This window comes from Labeo rohita, chromosome 22 (assembly GCF_022985175.1).
Source record: "Labeo rohita strain BAU-BD-2019 chromosome 22, IGBB_LRoh.1.0, whole genome shotgun sequence".
NCBI classification, from domain to species: Eukaryota; Metazoa; Chordata; class Actinopteri; order Cypriniformes; family Cyprinidae; genus Labeo; species Labeo rohita.
Genome location: NC_066890.1, coordinates 27967718 through 27987182, shown reverse-complemented (window position 1 = coordinate 27987182; position 19465 = coordinate 27967718). Strand labels below are relative to the sequence as shown.

The 19465-nt window shown below is 33.4% G+C and overlaps 1 protein-coding gene across 2 annotated transcripts in view; it reads right to left on the bottom strand.

Moving 5' to 3' along the window:
• LOC127153994 (guanine nucleotide-binding protein subunit alpha-11) overlaps positions 1-16003 on the bottom strand; it is a 40707-nt gene extending 24704 nt beyond the window's left edge. For both annotated transcript variants that reach the window (XM_051095341.1, XM_051095339.1), the window contains exon 1: positions 15063-16003. In XM_051095341.1, coding sequence (XP_050951298.1) covers positions 15063-15198 — 136 coding nt within the window. In that variant the 5' untranslated portion in view covers positions 15199-16003. The remainder of the gene's footprint in view (positions 1-15062) is intronic.
• Between the last annotated feature and the right edge of the window lie 3462 nt (positions 16004-19465).

Below are 19465 nucleotides of genomic sequence, written 5' to 3'. Positions count from 1 at the left end.
ATCTAATCGTGCCGCTAACTGTATTAACATAATGTAAACGAATACAGCAGCACTTTAAAACACAAATCCTATAAAGGAACATCTCCCCGTGCATTTTTTAGGTCCTGATGACTCAAGCCAGTAAAAATGTTTTAGCCATCGCCAAAGTTCAACAATACGACTTCCCTGGAAACCTGGGAGGTCTTGGACCGGCAGGGGGAAAAACAAGTCGAGTAACTGTTCCAGTTTTCAAAATTTATCATGTTCTTGACAATACAGTGTCAACAGTTGGAAAAGTCGTGCTTCGATTGGTATGATAACCAGTCGCACAGGTTTTATCTTGGCATATGTACGATTCCAGTATTGACATCCTTGACAACTGCCATTTATTTAAATAAACAAAGACTACATTTAAAACCAGGAACGTAGGCCAAGGAAACATGCATTTCAACTATTTTTTTTGTTAATTTGTCATTTAAAACACCACAATACTTAGCTTTTTTAATATTACACTAGTCTAAATTGCACCACTAGGCATTTGAAATCTTTTCCAGGAGCCGTGGCCAAGTGGTTCGTTCACACGCTCGAGATACGCCAAGCTCATTTGGGAAACGCAGGTTCGATTTCCCATCATTTTCCTGTCCCTGAGCTGAGTCATGGCCAGTTTTGACTCCAACAGCTGGACTGTCAAGCTCCAGCCTCCCCGCTGACTATCCGCTCACTGTCTCTCTCTCTCTCTCTCTGTACTGCCGGTGGTTTGCTGACAGGGGAAACCCAATAAACAGCCTGGTTGCATAACCGCTGCTCTCCTGGCTCCTTCGGCTTGCCAAATAGCTGCACCTCCCTGCAGCTTTACAACAGTTGCGCCACAGAAACTGAACCAAAACTGTTTGAACATTATTGGAGCACCTTGATATCAGGTTTTCCTCCATATTAGGCCATTTTGTGGGAAAACAAACTCGCAAACACTGGTTTGGTGGTTGGTGACAATAGAAAGACCTTAAGAGGAAACTGGAGACCTGGTAATGCAACACACGCAAATAGCACGTCTAATTTAAGAGAACAGAAATGTACAGAAAATAAACAGGTATTCGTCTTAGTTGGCAGCTAATTGCTGTTTGCAACCCGATTTTATTTCCGTAATCTAATGCATTTATGTGAAACAGGATAGGCATTATGGGAAGAGGAAGAAACAAACAAACCAAAAAAAATCTTGATTTTATCCATCAGGAATTGGCTGGATTGTGAAAAGAGGGTGGTATATGCCCAAACAGAACCAAAATTATATAAACAGAATTATACTAGAAGGGACACACTACCAGCCAAAAGTTTTTGAACAGTGAGATTTTTAATGTTTTTAAAGAAGTCTCTTCTGCTCACAAAGCCTGCATTTATTATACAGCAAAAGCAGTAAAATTGTGAAATATTTTTACTATTTAAAATAACTGTTTTCCATTTGAATGCATTTTAAAATGTTATTTATTCCTGTGATCAAAGCTAAACTTTCAGTATCATTACTCCAGTCTTCAGAGTCATACGATCTTTCAGAAATCATTCTAATATGCTGATTTGCTGTTTGAGAAACATTTATGATGTTGGCGCCAATAGCCTCACGGTTAGTGCGTCGACATACAGCGCAACTGCGCTCACGGCGACCCGAGTTCGATTCCCGTTTCGAGGTCATTTGCCGATCCCGCTTCCCTCTCCCAGCTCTTTCCTGTCATCTCTCTACTGTCCTATTACAATAAAAGGCATAAAAAGCCCAAATAAACAACAAAAAGGCTTATTATCATCATCTAGGGCTGGGCGATTTTTCCGATTTTATTGATTAATTTGAATTTAATGTTTTGCCACAATTTTATTCTTTAGAAATCGAGGAATCATGATTTTTGAATAGAAATATTAGCAAATGTGAGAATGAGACACTTCGACAATATGCCAATGATAACAATAAACAGAAAAGAACGATCCAACCAAACGTTGGATCGTTGGATCGCACTCATATTGCTAGGGGTCATTCACACAGAACATGCTTTTGCGTTGACAAAGATGTGACGCAGGCAGTGGAATAGGAGAAACATGCAAGAGAGCCCAGCCCTATTATCATCATCATCATGTTTTTTTAATACTTTAATACTTTTACGGATGCTTTAAATTGATCAAAAGCGATGATAAAGACATTTACAATGTTACAAAAGATTTCTATTTCAGATAAATGCAGTTGAACTTTCTAGTCGTCAAAGAAAAAAAAAAAAAAAAAAAAAAAAAAAGTCTACTCCGTTGTTTTCAGCATAATAATAATAATAATAATAATAATAATAATAATAAAATAATATTCAAATGATTTCTGAAGGACCATGTGACTGGAGTAATGGTGCTAAAAATCCTGCTTTGAAATCACAGGAATAAATTACATTTTAAAATATATTCAAATAGAAAACATTTGTTTTAAACAGTAAAAATAACTTTTGCTGTATTTTGGATCAAATGAATGCAGGCTTAGTTAGCAAAAAAACACTAAAAATAAACTCTAAAAATAAAACTATTAAAAAATATAAATAATTCACAAATAAATGAAAATTACCCCATGATTTACTCACCCTCAAGCCATCCTAAGTGTATATGACTTTTGTTTTTTTAATTTCAGATTAATACAATCAGAGTTACATTTAAAAATGTCCTGGCTCTTCCAAGCTTTATAATGGCAGTGAATGGGTGTTGAGATTTTGAAGCCCAAAAAAAAAAAAAAGTGCATCCATCCATCATAAAAAAATACTCCACATGGCTCTGGATAGTTAATAAAGGCCTTCTAAAGTAAATCGATACGTTTGTGTAAGAAAAATATCTCTAGCTTCCGCTGACTGTCGTATGTACGTACATGAGAGAATGGCGTTATAGCGGCGGACGTAGGTGAATAGTGACGAACGCAGTAGCGCAGAGGAGAGAGCAAAACAAAAAAAACAGTCATGAATTAGAAGTACAAAACGAGGATTTGCATAAGAAAAAATGTTGGAGGATTTCAATATAAGCTAAGAGGAGACTGGTTTTCCTTTGCTGTAAACAAAACTTAGTTCTCATGTGACTAGCATATTCTCTTACCCTAAGCTTACGTCCTACATCCACTGGAACGCCACTCTCTCGTGAACACGTGTATTAGGGCTGGGCCGATAGACGATGTCATCGTCCATCGCCGATAGCTCATAGATATCACATCGCGATTCTACGGAAACTGCGGGCATCAGGAAGCCGCTATTAATATTCAGGGTTTTGAAACTGCTTTTGAACGCACGATCGCATTTTACTTTCACTTTCAATATTTGTGATCGCACATGCTCTGTGTATACTAGAGCGGCAGTGCTAATCACACACTTTACAAGATTTACCAATGTATTATTAAATGTCCTGGCTCTTCCGAGCTTTATAATGGCAGTGAATGGGTGTTGAGATTTTGAAGTCCGATAAAGTGCATTCACCCATCATAAAAAGTACTCCGGGGAATTTATAGAGACCTTTGGAAGTGAATAGATGTGTCTGTGTAAGAAAAATATCTAGATTTAAATCGTTTTCTGTCATACACATTAGGGTTGGGTAGGGTTCCTTTTTTTTTTTTTTTTTTTTTTTTAAACTTACCACATATTTCACAAGGCAAACCATTCACCATCATCCTCAGTCATCTCTCCTTAATCTGTTTATGTGGTAACTGAAACTAACCATGTCCATTTAGTGGCTCGCGTTATTCTATTAGAAAGCATTATTTGTTTTCCTTTCTGAATAGAGACACCAACCCATCCCATCCGATGTCATCATCCATCAAGATGTTTTACTGTAAACATCACCCAACCATAATGTGTATGACAGAAAATGCTTTAAATATAGATATTTTTCTTACACAAACGAATCACTTCCAAAGGCCTCTATAAAATCTCCGAGGCCGTGTGGAGTACTTTCTACGATGGATGGATGCACTTTATTGGATTTCAAAATCTCAACACCCATTCACTGCCATTATAAAGCTTAGAAGGACATTTTTTTAAATGTAACTCAGATTGTATTCGTCTGAAAGAAGAAAGTCATATACACCTAGGATGGCTCGAGGGTGAGTACATCATGAGGTAATATTCTTTTTTATTTAAACTGCAATAACACTTCACAATATTACAGTTCTTACTTCTTCTGATTAAAAAGCAGTGTCTTGAAACAACCGCAAACTTGATGTGTATTAAAGTAAATGCTGTCAAATTTTATTTCATAAAATCAACTTCTCCAAAGAACTACACTGCACTTATTTTTAAGAAGCTACATACAGTATGACAGGTCAAACATCAAGGCCTAACTATGGTGTCTTTATTGCAGAAGAACAGCAGTGAGTGTGGATCCATCCTATATTCATGTCTGTGAGCTCACAGTGCAGCAAAGTGGGTTGCCATGGCAACATTTTTACAGCATTTAGCACACAGCAATGATTCAAAGAGGAGCCATACATTAGCGAGCCCTGCTCTTCTTTCACCATCAAATGTGTCAATCCTCCAGCGGAAACCAAGCAAAATGGCAAGCAGGAAACGGCAAATTTGTAAAGATCATTTCTACGTTTCAGCCATGTCATGCTGATGCATTCCACATGTTCACGTTAATGTGATAAGCATGATTTTGTTCATGTATCAACTAAAAATAGAGAACAAACACAGATGCACTACTTAAAAGTCACTATTTCGGCCAAATATTTTCACTGCATCACTTTTGTAATTGACAGTCGCACTATCTATACATCAGGATCATTTATTTAAAAACCTAAAGAACAGCAGCACATTTGGTATGAAATCAGACAATAACAATCTTTTTTCCACCTGTGTTCTAAAACTCACACAGCCATGTGATTTTGCTTTAAAACTGATGTCGGTTCAATCCAAAGTTCCAGCTCCACATAACCGGTTTCCCCTGCTCGTGTAAAATGGCGGATACCCACGGAAAATCAGCTCACATCAGCTAATACACCCATGTCGGGATACAAGTGTGTGTGGGTGCTTGCCAAACACACACATACTGGAGAACTGGAAGCGAGGGTAAGACAAAGCTTCCCTATCAACAGATGTAACATTTGAATCTTGCACTGAAACCAGAGTCTGAAACGATTTTATAGCATATTTACCACTGAAAGTCACTACGGTACAGCAAAAGCATATGGAGACCTACAGACCTAGACTCCAAAAAAATAAATAAAATAAATATAAAATTAAAAAATAAAAACATTTTAAATAAACTAAATATAAACAAAATAGAAAGTACTAAAGCGAATTAAATAACAAAAAAAAGTTTAATTTATTCAAATAATAAAATAACAGTAAAAAGAAACCTAAAAAAAATATACATATATAGAAATAGGAAGAAAAATAAATAAAAGGCAAAAACAACTTTAAAATATGATTAAAAAATGAATTTCAAGCAACAAAAAGATAAAATAGAATTAAAATGAAATTACAAAAATTTAAGAAATCTATTTTTAATAAAACAAAAGCTAGAAACTGCTAAAGTGAAATATGTAAGAAGAGATCAATTTATTTAAATAATAAAAAAGTAAAAAGAAAATGAAATAAAATCAAAATAGAAATAAAAAAAAGGATACATAAAAGGCAAAAACAATTTTAAAATACCACAAAATAAAAAAGCAATAAAGAAAATTTAATAAATAAATAAAAATACAATTACAAAAATTAAAGACTTTTAAATAAACAAAAACTAAAAAGTACTAATGTGAAAAACAGATAAATAAACCGATAGATAAATATGTAATAAAAGTTTAATTTATTCAAATAATAAAATAACAGTAACAAGAAAAAAATCAAAATCAAAATAGAAATAAAAAATAGATAGGAGGCAAAAACTATTTTAAAAATACAAGAAAATAAAGAATTAGCTATAATAAAATAGCAATAAAAAGATAAATTAGAATAAAAATAAAATTACAAAAATTAAAGAATTTAAAATTAGTAAAAAGTAGAAAGTACTAAAGTAAAATAAATAAATAAATACGTAATAAAAGATTTATTGAAATAATAAAATAACAGTAAAAAGAAAAAAACTAAAAATCAAAACAGAAATAGATAAAGTGTTATTAAAGTGTGCTATTTTGTGCACACTAAAAAAAAAATAATAACCTAGTACTTTGCCAGTCCCTCCCAATTAAAAAAAAATTAATGAATGAATTTTAAAAAGTAATACTGAATATTTAAAAAAACAACAACAAAAAAAAAAAAAAAAAAAAAAAAAAATATATATATATATATATATATATATATATATATATATATATATATATATATATATATATATATATATATATATATATATATATATATCAAAATAAAATGCAATTAAAAAAAAAAAAAAAAGAAGAAATACAACTGTGGTACTTTTAAAAGAAACCCGTCTATTTCTACTTTGCCAGTTCCTTCTACTTCACAAGGCTCAACCTGATACCGGAACACTGTTAAACAAACACAAACACTGTCCACAGTCTCTGCAACTCCAGCTCACTGGTTTGAACATGGAAATCATGAGGTGTGTATTAACGGGGCATTTGCATGGTTTTAAACTCGCATGCAAATGCGGAAGCCTTATCGTTATGCGGTTGCAAATGCTAACCCAGCGTTTCATAAACACCACCACAGTGGACAGATTGCTTCGTTTGAGTGAGGAGCAGAGTTTGAAATCGACCACGGCACTTCGTCCGCACTTTCGAGAGCAATTCAGCGCGAGTGGGCCGAGCAGTACTCCAAATTCGGCTTCCAAGCAGTCTGCAGAGAGAAACTAAACGGCACAAAGGACGTTACCAGTGAAAAAGTGAAACGAAAACAGGTCATATGTTGGTTGCATGAGAACAGTGTCAGCTTTGTTCTAGGTGTGTCCAAAAAAACAAACATTCTGTACAATCTTTATGAGTCATCGAGCTCCTCCGCAACACTCTGGCGTTATAGACTCTATACTCCGCCGCGCTTTCGACTCGGCTAGGTAAATATTGGCTAGAGCCGACCGAGTGGCGTAACAAGAAACCTGGAAGTCCGGGTTGTCATTCAGACGTGCCCGCGCCAGAAACGAGTTGCTTAGTAGCACGTTTTTCTTGAATAAGGTATTTAAGTATTGAGTGACGGATGAGATCCTTTTCCTTGCTTTCTTTCTCGCTGGATCTCTGCATCCGGATCATGTGACACAGCAACAGCGTGCATTCATGTGTGCAGCAGAAGTGTGGGCTGAAAATCAAGAGTGGTTGCCCTCGGCTCAAGTCCCCCCAGCAGAGAACGCCAACTCACTCACTCACACACACACACACACACACACAGGCTTCTCTCTACCTCAATCACACTGTATCTTCAGTTCCTCAACCACAGAACAAAACGCAGCTTATACTTGCTGTGCAGCAAGAACTGAACTGTCAAAATCATACAAATTTGATGAATGAAAATAGCTGACAATGAATGCCAAAAATGATTCATGGAATCTGCGCTCGCTTCTTGCAATGTTCACATCTAGAGATGCACAATATATCGATAATCAGGCGATATTACAAATTGTTTCTTTTACATTTTATTATACATGAACATTTCAGCTATTATTTATATTTAGATCACCTTCATCTTTATCAAAACTCACACTGAAATTAATTTTTTTCTGTACATTAGAATATATGATTTATAATGATGCCAAAATTCACTTTCAGCATTTCACGACATTTACTATCGGCTAAAACATGAAAATAATTATTAGGCGAGTCTTCAATATCGGTTCACCCCCATTTATATCAATTTTATTTACATGTATGGTGTACTTTTAATGTATTTTAATAAAAATATATACAAAATGTTAAAATCAAATTTATTTACATTATTTTGGGGTTTTCTCTGGAATTTTTTTGCATGTATAGTGTACTTTTAATGCTTTTTGTTTTTAAAAATTATATAAAAAAATAAAAATGTTAAAAAAAACAATTAGTTAGGTCTGTGAATTAATGATAGTATCGGTACAATACTGTTTATCAAATGACAGAATATTTTTTATTTATCTGAAAATATTGCATATTTAAATATACACACATTTCAACTTGAAAAGTTAATCTACAGCAAATTTCAAACTGAAATCCATTTTTTTTTTTACTGTACATTATAATGTTGTTATGCCAAAATTCACTTTCAACATTTCACAGTCAAAAGTGTCAAAGAATGATATATTGGTGAATGATATATCAGTACTATATCAATTATTGAACGACAGAATATTTTTAGGGGTGTAACGGTTCACGAAATTCCCAGTTCGGTACGTTTTCGATACAGCAAAAACAAAGAAATCCCAGTGAAATTTCCTTGATTTTTACATTTTTTTTATTTATTTATTAAAACTAACACCATAAAGTATGATCTTAAAAATATTTTTGACTTTCGCTGTTTATCTAAGATAATTTTGGAAGCTTTTTTTAACATTCATTTCTTATTTATTTGGTCCCACCATGTTTGCTAATTTTCAGGGGTTTTTTTATATTTAAACTTTGAAGTTATTTGTTATTTCATATTAGGCCTACAGAATGGTGTATTTCGTTTTGTTTTGTTTTGTTAATAAATTAAACATTCTATGAGTATGTCGATTCAACCAACTGACGCCAAAATGCCGCTAATTCGAAAGTGAAAGTAAAATGCGCACAGGCATTTACAAGCTATTTAAAAGCGAATAAAAGCGAGAAAGAAGGGGAAAACTTAATACCTCACTGTCACAACGTGGAGTACATTATATTTCACACACTTTAAGCACTTTTGTTTTGCAAATGTAACAGTAGGATTACTCCAACGAATCGTTCGGTTTGTAATGCATACCGAACCGAAAGCCTTCCAACGGTTCAATACGATTACATTACATCTTAAAACCCTAATATACATAGCAAATCAAATTAAATCAATTTGAAAATCAAATAAAATCCTTTTTTTTTTTTAACTGTTCATTAAAATTTCACAATTTTTAATATAAGCTAAAACATGAAAATATTAAACAAACTTCAATATCTGTTCATCCCCATTTCAAACTCAATTTTATTTACATAATTTACACAATTTTTTAAATTAGGTTTCCCCTAAAATTTTTGTTTGCATGTACAGAGTACTTTTACTTTATTGTATTTTTAGTGCTGTCAAATCGATTATTCGCAATTAATCGCGTCTAAAATGAACGTTTGTTTTACATAATACATGTATGTGTACTTGTATACATATTATACATACATATAAAAACACAGTGTGCATATATTATGTAAACACAAACTTTTATTTTGGATGCGATTAATCACGATTAATCGATTTGTCAGCAGTAATTAAAAAAAAAAAATTATTGATATCAGTGAATGATATATCAGTACCGTATCAGTTATCAGATTACAAAATATTTTTAATTTATCTGAAGCTATTGGACATTTAAGTATATTCATACATATCAGCTCACAGTTCATCTTTAGCAAACCTCAAACTGAAATCCATTTTTTAACTATATTATAATGTTGTGATGCCAAAACTCACTTTCAGCATTTCACATCTTTTAATATCAACTACAACATTTGATCTCAATTTTATTTACATAATTTAGGTTTAAATTAGGTTTCCCCTGAAATGTTTGCATGTATAATGTACTTGTAATGTATTGTATTTTTAGTGCTGTCAAAAGCGATTAATCGCAATTAATCGCATCCAAAATAAAAGTTTAATTAAATAATATATATATATATATATATATATGTGTACTTATATACATGTATGTGTGCATATTCTACATACATATAAACACAGACGTAAACAAACTTTTATTTTGGATGCGATTAATCGTGATTAATCGATTGGACAGAACTATTTTTTTTTTTAAGATAGGAAAAAAATAATATTTTTAGGTCTGTAAATGATTGATATGTCAGTAAATGATATATTGGTACGATAACAGTTTTCAGATAACAATATTACATTTATCTAAAGCAATTGGATATTTAAGTATACATACACATTTCTGCTCACTTACAGTTCATCTTTAACAAGCCTCAAATTGAAATCCATTTTTTTTTACTGTACATTATCATGTTGTGATGCCTAAATTCACTTTTAGCATTTCAAAACTTTTAATATCAGCTAATACATGAAAAACTTCAATAACTTATCTACATAATTTTAGAACTTTCCCTGGAATTTTTGCACTTTTAACACATTTTATTTAAATAAAACAAAATCAAAATAAATAAAAAGTAAAACAAATGTTAAACTCAATTAGTTAGGTATGTGAATGATATATCGGTACCATAATCGTTATTAGACGACAATTTTTTTTTAATTTTATCTGAAGATATTTTTACACATTTCAGCTTACTGCTAATCTTTGGCAAATCTCAAAATCTATATCAATTTTTCTTGCTGTATATCAGTGCTGTGATGCCAAATTTAAATTAAAACAAAAGATGTATCACCAGGCAAAACCTAAAAATAATTATTGGTCGAAATTTTATTATCAACTCATCCCTCACAATGGAGCCCATACTTTCATTTTATGTGCTAGAAAAAAATAATTCTTTATAGTTTATATAAGCTGTGATGAAACAGTTCTTCTATATTGTGGCATTTACTAAATAACTAAATTGGTTATCATTAATTCTATACTATTAATACTAATTAGTTACGTATTAATACTACCAGCAAATATATTTTTACACTTTCCGACAAATAAGCCTGGGGAGTTCTGATAACTTTGCGGGAACGTTTCATCAAAACAATAATCTAATGAAAGTAACAATATAGAATTCTGAATCAGAAAACATGTTCAAATTGCTGGAATACAGCAGATAAACGCCTTCTAGTATTTGAACAAACATCAAACCTCAAATAAATGTTGAGGATCACATGCAGCAAACTCTTCCAACACAATACTTTAGAAGGAAGCTACATCATGTCAGGAAATACAGTCACGCTAACAAGTTAATCAGATATACAGACAGAGGGCAAAGGCTACAAATAAGACATATCATGTCTATTTAACCACACTTTAAGAATCCGGTTTAACCAGACATCCAAAACAATCGTTTTTCTTGGAATAACCTTGGGGGAAGGAAGTCAAAGTGTTTAAGAACTTCTGTGGAACATCACAAAGAACAAGGAGGACATTAAAAACCTCAAAAACTACTGGAATTACAAGAATAAACACAGGGTTTCAGCAGGTTTTACGATGGTAAAAACCTTTTTAAAAGAAAATAATTTTAAAGAATAAACTGAGGGGAACACAGTACATCAATACGTTGCTTAAAGGTAAATGTCTAGGGAGCAAACAAAGAGTTGTTTTAGAAACAATTCAAAGTTTGAAAAAAAAGATTCCAAATGATTGCCATTTCTTTTTCATTCATTTTACAAAAAAAAAAAAAGCTTCCAACCACCAACCTAATGGCAAAAAAAAAAAATTCAGTATTTTTGGCTTGCTTTCAGCACAAATGTCTTAAATCAAGATACAGTTACTTGAGAAGCAAAATGAGATAAGATAAGTTTCTGTGAAACCAATCAAAATGAAGTCAAAGGTAAAACAAGTTTAGATATTTGTTATTTTAAGCATAAACTTACTTTTTGTTTAATTTCTTCATATGAAACCAAGAAAACAAGATTTCATATGTACAGTATTGCATCTCAAGTGTATATGACTTTTTTTTCTTTCAGACTAATACAATCAGTGTTATATTAAAAAAAAGGTCTTGGTTTTTCCAAGCTTTATAATGACAGTGAATGGCTGTTGAGATTTTGAAGCCCAATAAAGTCCATCCATCCATCATAAAAAGTACTCCACGTGGCTCCAGTGGGTTAATAAAAAGATTTCCGTTTATAAAGTTTTAAACATGAATATTTTTCCAAAACAAATGCGTGTCTTTGATTAGCTTCAGAAAGCCTTTATTAGCCCTCCGGAGCTGGGTGGAGTACTTTTCATGATGGATGGATGCACTTTATTAGACTTCAAAATCTCAACACCCATTCACTGCCATTACAAGGCTTAGATGAGCCAGGACATTTTTTAAAATGACTCAGACTGTATTCATCTGAAAAAAGAAAGTCATACACACTTAGGATGGCTTGAGAGTGAGTAAACAATGGGGTAATTTTCACTTTTAGGTCGACTATGTCTTTAAGGATGCTTTGAATTTTACATTATTTAAGATCTTCTTTAAGGCCTTAATTGGAATAAGACTTTCTAAGACCTGAAGAAGCACATTAGCAAAACGCAAATCTATTGCTCTTTAAAAAAAGTAGCCTCGTAAGTACTGAGCGGTGACAACTTCCCCTCATCTTCCAGAGAAGCGGTCGAGAGTTTACCGAGCTAGAAACAGAAGGTTAACAGCGCTCGTTGGTCACGCAAGGCCCTCTTCCTCCACCGAGGCGTATCTTATTGCTGTCTTTCCTCTGCGAGTCTGGGCACAAAGGCTGGTTGTGTTGCACGAGCTTTCTAAGGACATGCGTTCTGTGAAGCGCTTTTATGGGTCAGCCCACACTACACAACAAGGCCCCGTGACCGTGTCTGTTCAACTACGCAATTTGAGGATCCCTCTCTGACCAAACCCGCCATTTCTTAACAGCAACTTGGCCGGATTAACAGTTTTTGCCATTTTTGGGAACAGGATTGCTTGTAAAACCACAACCTGGTCAGAACAGGTTCCGTTCTCGACGCTGGCGCTTTACGGTCTCGTCTTGCCTGCCAGGGATCGGTTAAAGAGACGCAACCAGAACAGATAAAATCTGGACCTTCTTTGACTTCACCAGACATAAACTGGGATGCAAACACGGTCCTAAATAGATTTCGCAACCCGAGTTTCAAATTAAGCCTCTGATTTAATTATTTTCATAGTTACTGCATCTTTCCGATCTGAGAACAATGTAGGGACGCGTGTTGTGAAACGCTCTACGCTACTGAAATATTCAGATACAATCTCCTAGGCTTAAATTGCTGACAATCTAGCTTTGCTTACAGCCACAAATGAGCTAATGGCTCTGACACCAAAACGAAAGCAAAGAGCAGCCTAATGGTCAGCTCACAAGATGAATGTAAACTGACACTAGTGCAACTCAAAGACTCCTTAAAACACTTACTAATGTTCATTGCTAATAAATTAACATGGAGACTTTCAGTAAAAGTTCAACTGGTAGAAAAAAACCCTCTTAGCCTTATCAAAAAAAAAAAAAAATTCTTACAAGATTTATGTTTGATCCTTCTGATTCCATACCTACTGACTAATGAATTTCCATCATGACGTTTACAATTATTTGATGACGATATATTATGGTTTAAAAAAAATTACAGTAACACTTTACAATAAGGTGTCACTTGTTAACATTAGTTAATGTATTAACTAACATGAACAATGAACAATACATTTATTACACTATTTATTAATCTGTTAGTTAATAAAGATAGTCGTTTATTGTTAATGTTAGTTCACAGTGCATTGACTAATGTTAAACAACTTGTGATTTTAATAATCCATTAGTAAATGCTGAAATTAACATGAACTAATATTAAGAAATGCTGTAGAGGTGTTGTTCATTCTTAGTTCATATTAACAAATGTAAATAACTAATGAACCTTATTGTAAAGTATGACCAAAAACGAACAATAATATTTTAAAATACTTACAATATTTTCTCCATTTAACTTAAAAATAAATAATAAATAAATAATATAATAACTTATATAATTTAAATAAATTATTTATTTTAAATTTTTACTTAAAAAAAATATCAAATATTATATTTTTAATATTAATATAAAAACATAAATTAAATATAAACAAAGCAAAAATGTATAAAATGTGCAAATAAATGCACTATATATTTGTTATACATTTCAAAACATTTCCCCAAATTGGAAAAATCTCTCTATATAAGAAAATCCATCAGAAAATCTGGATTTTATCTATCTATCTATATCCATATATATTTTAAGGCTGTCAACGATTAATCACGATTAATCGCATACAAAATAAAAGTTTAAGTTTGCCTAATATATATGTGTGTACTGTGTGTAATTATTATGTATATATAAATATACACAAATTAATGTATATATATATATGAGAAATATGTTATTAATATACAAAGTGATTTTATTTATATGTAATATAAAATTATAAAAATTATAATAAATATATATATGCTTGAAAATATTTCTTAAATATATACATGAATGTGTTTGTATTTATATATACATAATAATTATACACAGTACACACACATATATTAGGCAAACTCAAACTTATTTTGTATGCGATTAATCGCGATTAATCGTTGACAGCCCTAATATATATATATATATATATATATATATATATATATATATATATATATATATATATATATATATATATATATATATATACACACACACACACATATATATACATATATATATAAAATCATGTCATAACATAATGTTATCAGCATTGTATTATATATATATATATATATATATATATATATATTAAATATTACCCCCACATATAACCAAACAATAAATAAAACATTACAGATTTGAAATATATTTGTACAAAAAAAAAAAAAAAAAAAAATCCCCATGTAACATATACATATACATATATATATATATATATATATATATATATATATATACATATATATATATACATATATATATATATATATATGTTACATGGGGATTTTTTATTTTATTGTAAAATATTTAAAGACCAAATCTATTCATTATGTAATATTCCTGAAATTACCTTATATTTCCAGTGTCCCACTAGAACTGTCTACATTAACATGACTATCTCACCAGCATTCTTTTTAAGATTTTTGACATGATTACATACTCAACAATCTTAGAAACATAACGTGCATAGCATAACGCATGAATTACACAAAGTGAAATCATGCACACGAATAACAGAAGTAGTGAAAGCAACACTTGTATTTCGACTTCAACAGCATGTCAGCATCACTATGCATTAGCAATATGCGTTCATGTCAAACCTCATGCATCTCTCGGCCATAATCGACGGTCGCAGCAGCTGTCAGCCATGCACTTACCCAGTAAGAGGAGTTTGAGCTCTCGTCTTGCATCTCGTTTGTCTCTCCTGAGCTGTTTGTCGATCTCGGCGTTGATTCTTTTGGACTCCTTCGCCTCTTCACTCATGCAACAGGCCATCATGGACTCCAGAGTCATCACCACAGCGTTTGGAGATCCCAACCCTGATCTGACACACTTCTACGGCCCGCTTCCCTTTGCAACCGCGTCGAAAGAGGAACAGGATGGATTTGGGGGAATGTCGTTGAAAAATGCAGCAGGATGCCTTATGGTAGACGCAAATCGATGAAGCCAAAGAGACCCCAGCCTGCTCATACAAACGGGTCTATCCAACAAGGCCAAAGACTGGATGAGATTGGAGGCCAGATGTGAATCTGAAGATCTCCCCTGCTATCAGACCCGCTCAAGCCCTGTTTTTAGAAGCTGTAATGACTACCAACCAGAGTCCCGGAGGGACAAACGAGCCTGCCACGACATCCGTGCTGTCCTTTGCTGTCTCGCTAAGCTAACCGCCCCAGTGCCCAGACTCACCGCAACACTGTCCATCAGCTGCCCGGATCTCTAGCTAACACACGGCGACAGGTGGCAGAAGACAGCCATATGCGCTTTTACACCCGCTGCGTGTCTATATAACACTGGCTACAGTGCAAACCTTTGATTTTCAGCATCCAAAACCCGAAAAGTTAATTAGCTAAGCGCACTAACTAGCTTAATTGGGTGGGCTAAGCAGCTAGCTAGCCGGAATCTTTATTTACACTCCAGGCGCTGATTTCACCGCTCATTTCTTCGCATCCGATTGGGCTTCGAGAATACTTAAAGCCGAAAAATTGGCGACAGAAAATGACACAGGTGTGAGCTCCCCCAAAAAAAAAATTCGACGGAGTGAAAAAATTTCCAGATGATCGCACCGTCCAGTCCGGTGTGAGTCGCACACAAACCTGGAGCTGCGACAGCTGGAAAATGGAGCGTGAGTGACAGGGCGCCGAGCCAATCGGACGAGGAAGCGCGCGGGGGGGCGGGGCCTGGAATGAGGCAAGGTTGGTGGAGGAACGGCTGTGGAGCCTACGGGGCGTGTCTCGCCACAAACCCTGCTATTCGACTGAATGGACAACGCCCATTCCTAGTCAAACATATCTGGAGAAGTCCTATCCTCTCTGTATTTTCATAAAATACCTTTATAATTTCATATAACGTATAACATCGTATATATTCACATGCAAAGGTTTATTACTAAAGCCATTCACATATAAGTGTCGCTTCTGTTCAGTTTACAGCTGAAGTGACTTAATAGGTGTTGTTATCATTTAACTGTAAAAGAGAATTAACGCGCTGATCTGGAGGTGATCCCCAGCTCTTTATCGACACCGTGTGGAAATTGCTTAGAAGAAAAAAATCACAAATTGTTAAAACTGGGTCCAGCTGTTTAAAAGTTAGTAGTGATCCTGTAGTTGCTTAGTTGCTAGTTACTGTTTCAGCACTTGACAAGTGTATGTTTTTACTCATTTTGTGAACACACGTCAAACACTGACACGGAAAAGTTGTATAAAGTTGTTATTTTGGTTATGTTTGTGCACAAAAACTATTCTTGTAGCTTCATAACATTACGGTTGAACCACTGATGTCACTTGGACTATTTTAATGATGTCCTTACTACTTTTCAGGGCCTTGAACGTGGTAGTTGCATTGCTGTCTATGCAGGGTCACAAAGCCAAATATCATAATTTGTGTACTGAAGATGAACAAAGGTGTTAAGGGTTTGCAATGAGGGGGAGAAATTAATGACAGAATTTTCATTTTGGGGTGAACTGTATTATCCCTGTTAATCTTTAGCAAATCTTAAAGTTTAAGGGCCATTCTACAGAATTGGTCCAAAGTCAGAATTGGAAACTACTTGAAAAAATGTATTCAAATTGTATAATATCCAGGGTACACTATTCTAGTGATTGTGCTGCTAATTCTCGAATTTTCAGAAAGTTTTAAAATATTTGTCCTCTCCCCAAATGTGTCACTACCAAAGCACAGTAATATCTAATTTAATTAGAAGGGTTATATTGACATATTAAGATTTTGCTTGAATCCCCATTGTAAATACATATTTTGCTATTTTTATTTTTTTTTTAAATCAGCGGTAAATCAATAACAATAAATGTTAACAATATTTCAAGTGTAATTTATGAGCTTTGTTATATTTTGAATCCACTTTTTGTTTGTAAAAGACAAAAAGTTTCTGATTTCAAAGTTAAGGATTTATTAGTTTGAATCAAAAACTATCATAACATCTTGATAATTCAGTATACTTTATTTGTGACAAAACATCTCATGTTTCTGTGTCGAATGCACATTTTTGTTAGTTATAGTAATGCTTTGGTAGCGACCACATCACATTACAGAATTTTAACTTGCATACAAAAACATACAAAAAAAAAAAAAAAATTGCGTAACTGTACTAAAATTTTGTTTATTTCCCGCAGATATGAGGATTATGTTTCCCATTTGTCACTGCTGAAACAATGATGACATGTTTAGGTTGTGACTGTTTTGGTAGTGACAAATTTATGGGATAACACCCAAAAAAAAATCAATGATGTTACTACCGAAACATTTGGTGGAGTTTCGGTAGTAACATCATTTTTAGATACTTTTGAAGCTAGCTCAAAGATGCTAATCTGCACATGGTTAGCTAGCACAGTTTTGAACAGTGATACACATATAAAAAACTAAATGATATGGAATAACTCCCAAAAAAAAGTATGCTTAAGTGCAGAAAAATGGTATGCGGTAGTGACGTTCTTTAAAGTTACACACAGATTTTTCATACTTTCGAAACACATTTCGCTCAAAATGATGGGGCCTACTTACTCACACCTTGTAGCTATGAGAGAGAATGAACCATAAATATTTCCTAATCATACGGGTGTAGTTACAATTAGTCTCAGCAAATAGACTAAAACATACACTGTTTTGGTAGTGACATGATTTTTGATCTTCACTTTTTAAAAGAATCAAAAAGATACTTTTACAAACAACAATGGAAAAAAATACAAAAATTATTTCAGTATCATTTTTTGAAGTTAAAATTTAGACGTTAGGGTTCGGGACAGCTACCTCCCAATTGCAAGTACCCACTAAATGATGGTTTTAAATATTTTACGTTTACTAATATTTTAAATATATTACGGTGGGTTTCAGTAGATAACAGAGGATCTTAATAAACATCTAAGATTTGAATACTAATGCTTTTTAAATGTGGTTGTGGGGCAGCAGTTTGCACCATTTCTGTAGAATGGCCCTTATATCCATTTTTCTTGCTGTATATATAATAATGTTATGATGACAAACTTGATTTAAAAGTTACTAGTATACGATCCTATAGTTGCTAGTTACTATTTTGGCACTTGACTAGTATCTGTACTGTTGTTGTTCACCAATTCTGTTGTCTGTCATTTTCATTTAATTTCTATGTTACATTTTAAAGTAAAAAAAAAAAAAAAAGATATAGTTCACCGGTACAGATTTTTGATAACAATGCTTATAATGGACTTTTCGGCATAAAACAAACATACTAACATGTTCAAACTGCAGTAAACCGTTGTTTTGGTCAACAGAAAACTGACTAACAAATGAGACATCCAGTCCCAATATATATAAAACAACTTCCCTGTGTGACAACTAGCCCCGTTCTTCCCAAAAAGTAACTTCAACACAGACACTTAACACTATGAAAACACCCTCTCTTAGTTGGGAAAAAAAGTGACAGTCATTCCCAGTTGTACTCCTGTGCTCTGCCAAATACCCAACATTTTGTGAAATGCAGTGCATTAGTATGAAGATGTTCACTCAGGTGTGGCAATGAACAACCAAGATACTTGTAACAATGTAGGCCATGCTGGGATTTTAAGGAACAGTTCACTCAAATACTGTCATTTTCTATCATCATTTACTAAATAAAATACAGGTTGAGCCATAATCTGATTCAGAAAAAGGCATCATGAAATAACACAGAAGGGAAATAGGAAACATTTTAGGAACAAATCCAGGCCTGATGCGAATTCACTACAGCAGATCAAATAGAAAAGTGGATGAGATAGAGAAGGAAGTAGATCCATTGCTTTAAGGATGTGACATCACTCACTAGGAAGAATGACCAAGTTCTGGAGGAGAATAACAAGGATGTAAGTTCCTGCCTTCCCTGACTTCCAACGAATCCTTTCAACAAGCAACTCAACCGTTTGATGACCTCTGGTGGAAGTAGAAGGAACTGTAGACCATAAGAAACACATGTGTTTATAACATCATCTATGGACAAGAGAAACATATAAAAATCTTGCCCCAAATGGTATCTTACCCCATCTTAATGTACATTTTAATCAACTTTAACCAACTATTTGCAGCATTATTTCCTAAG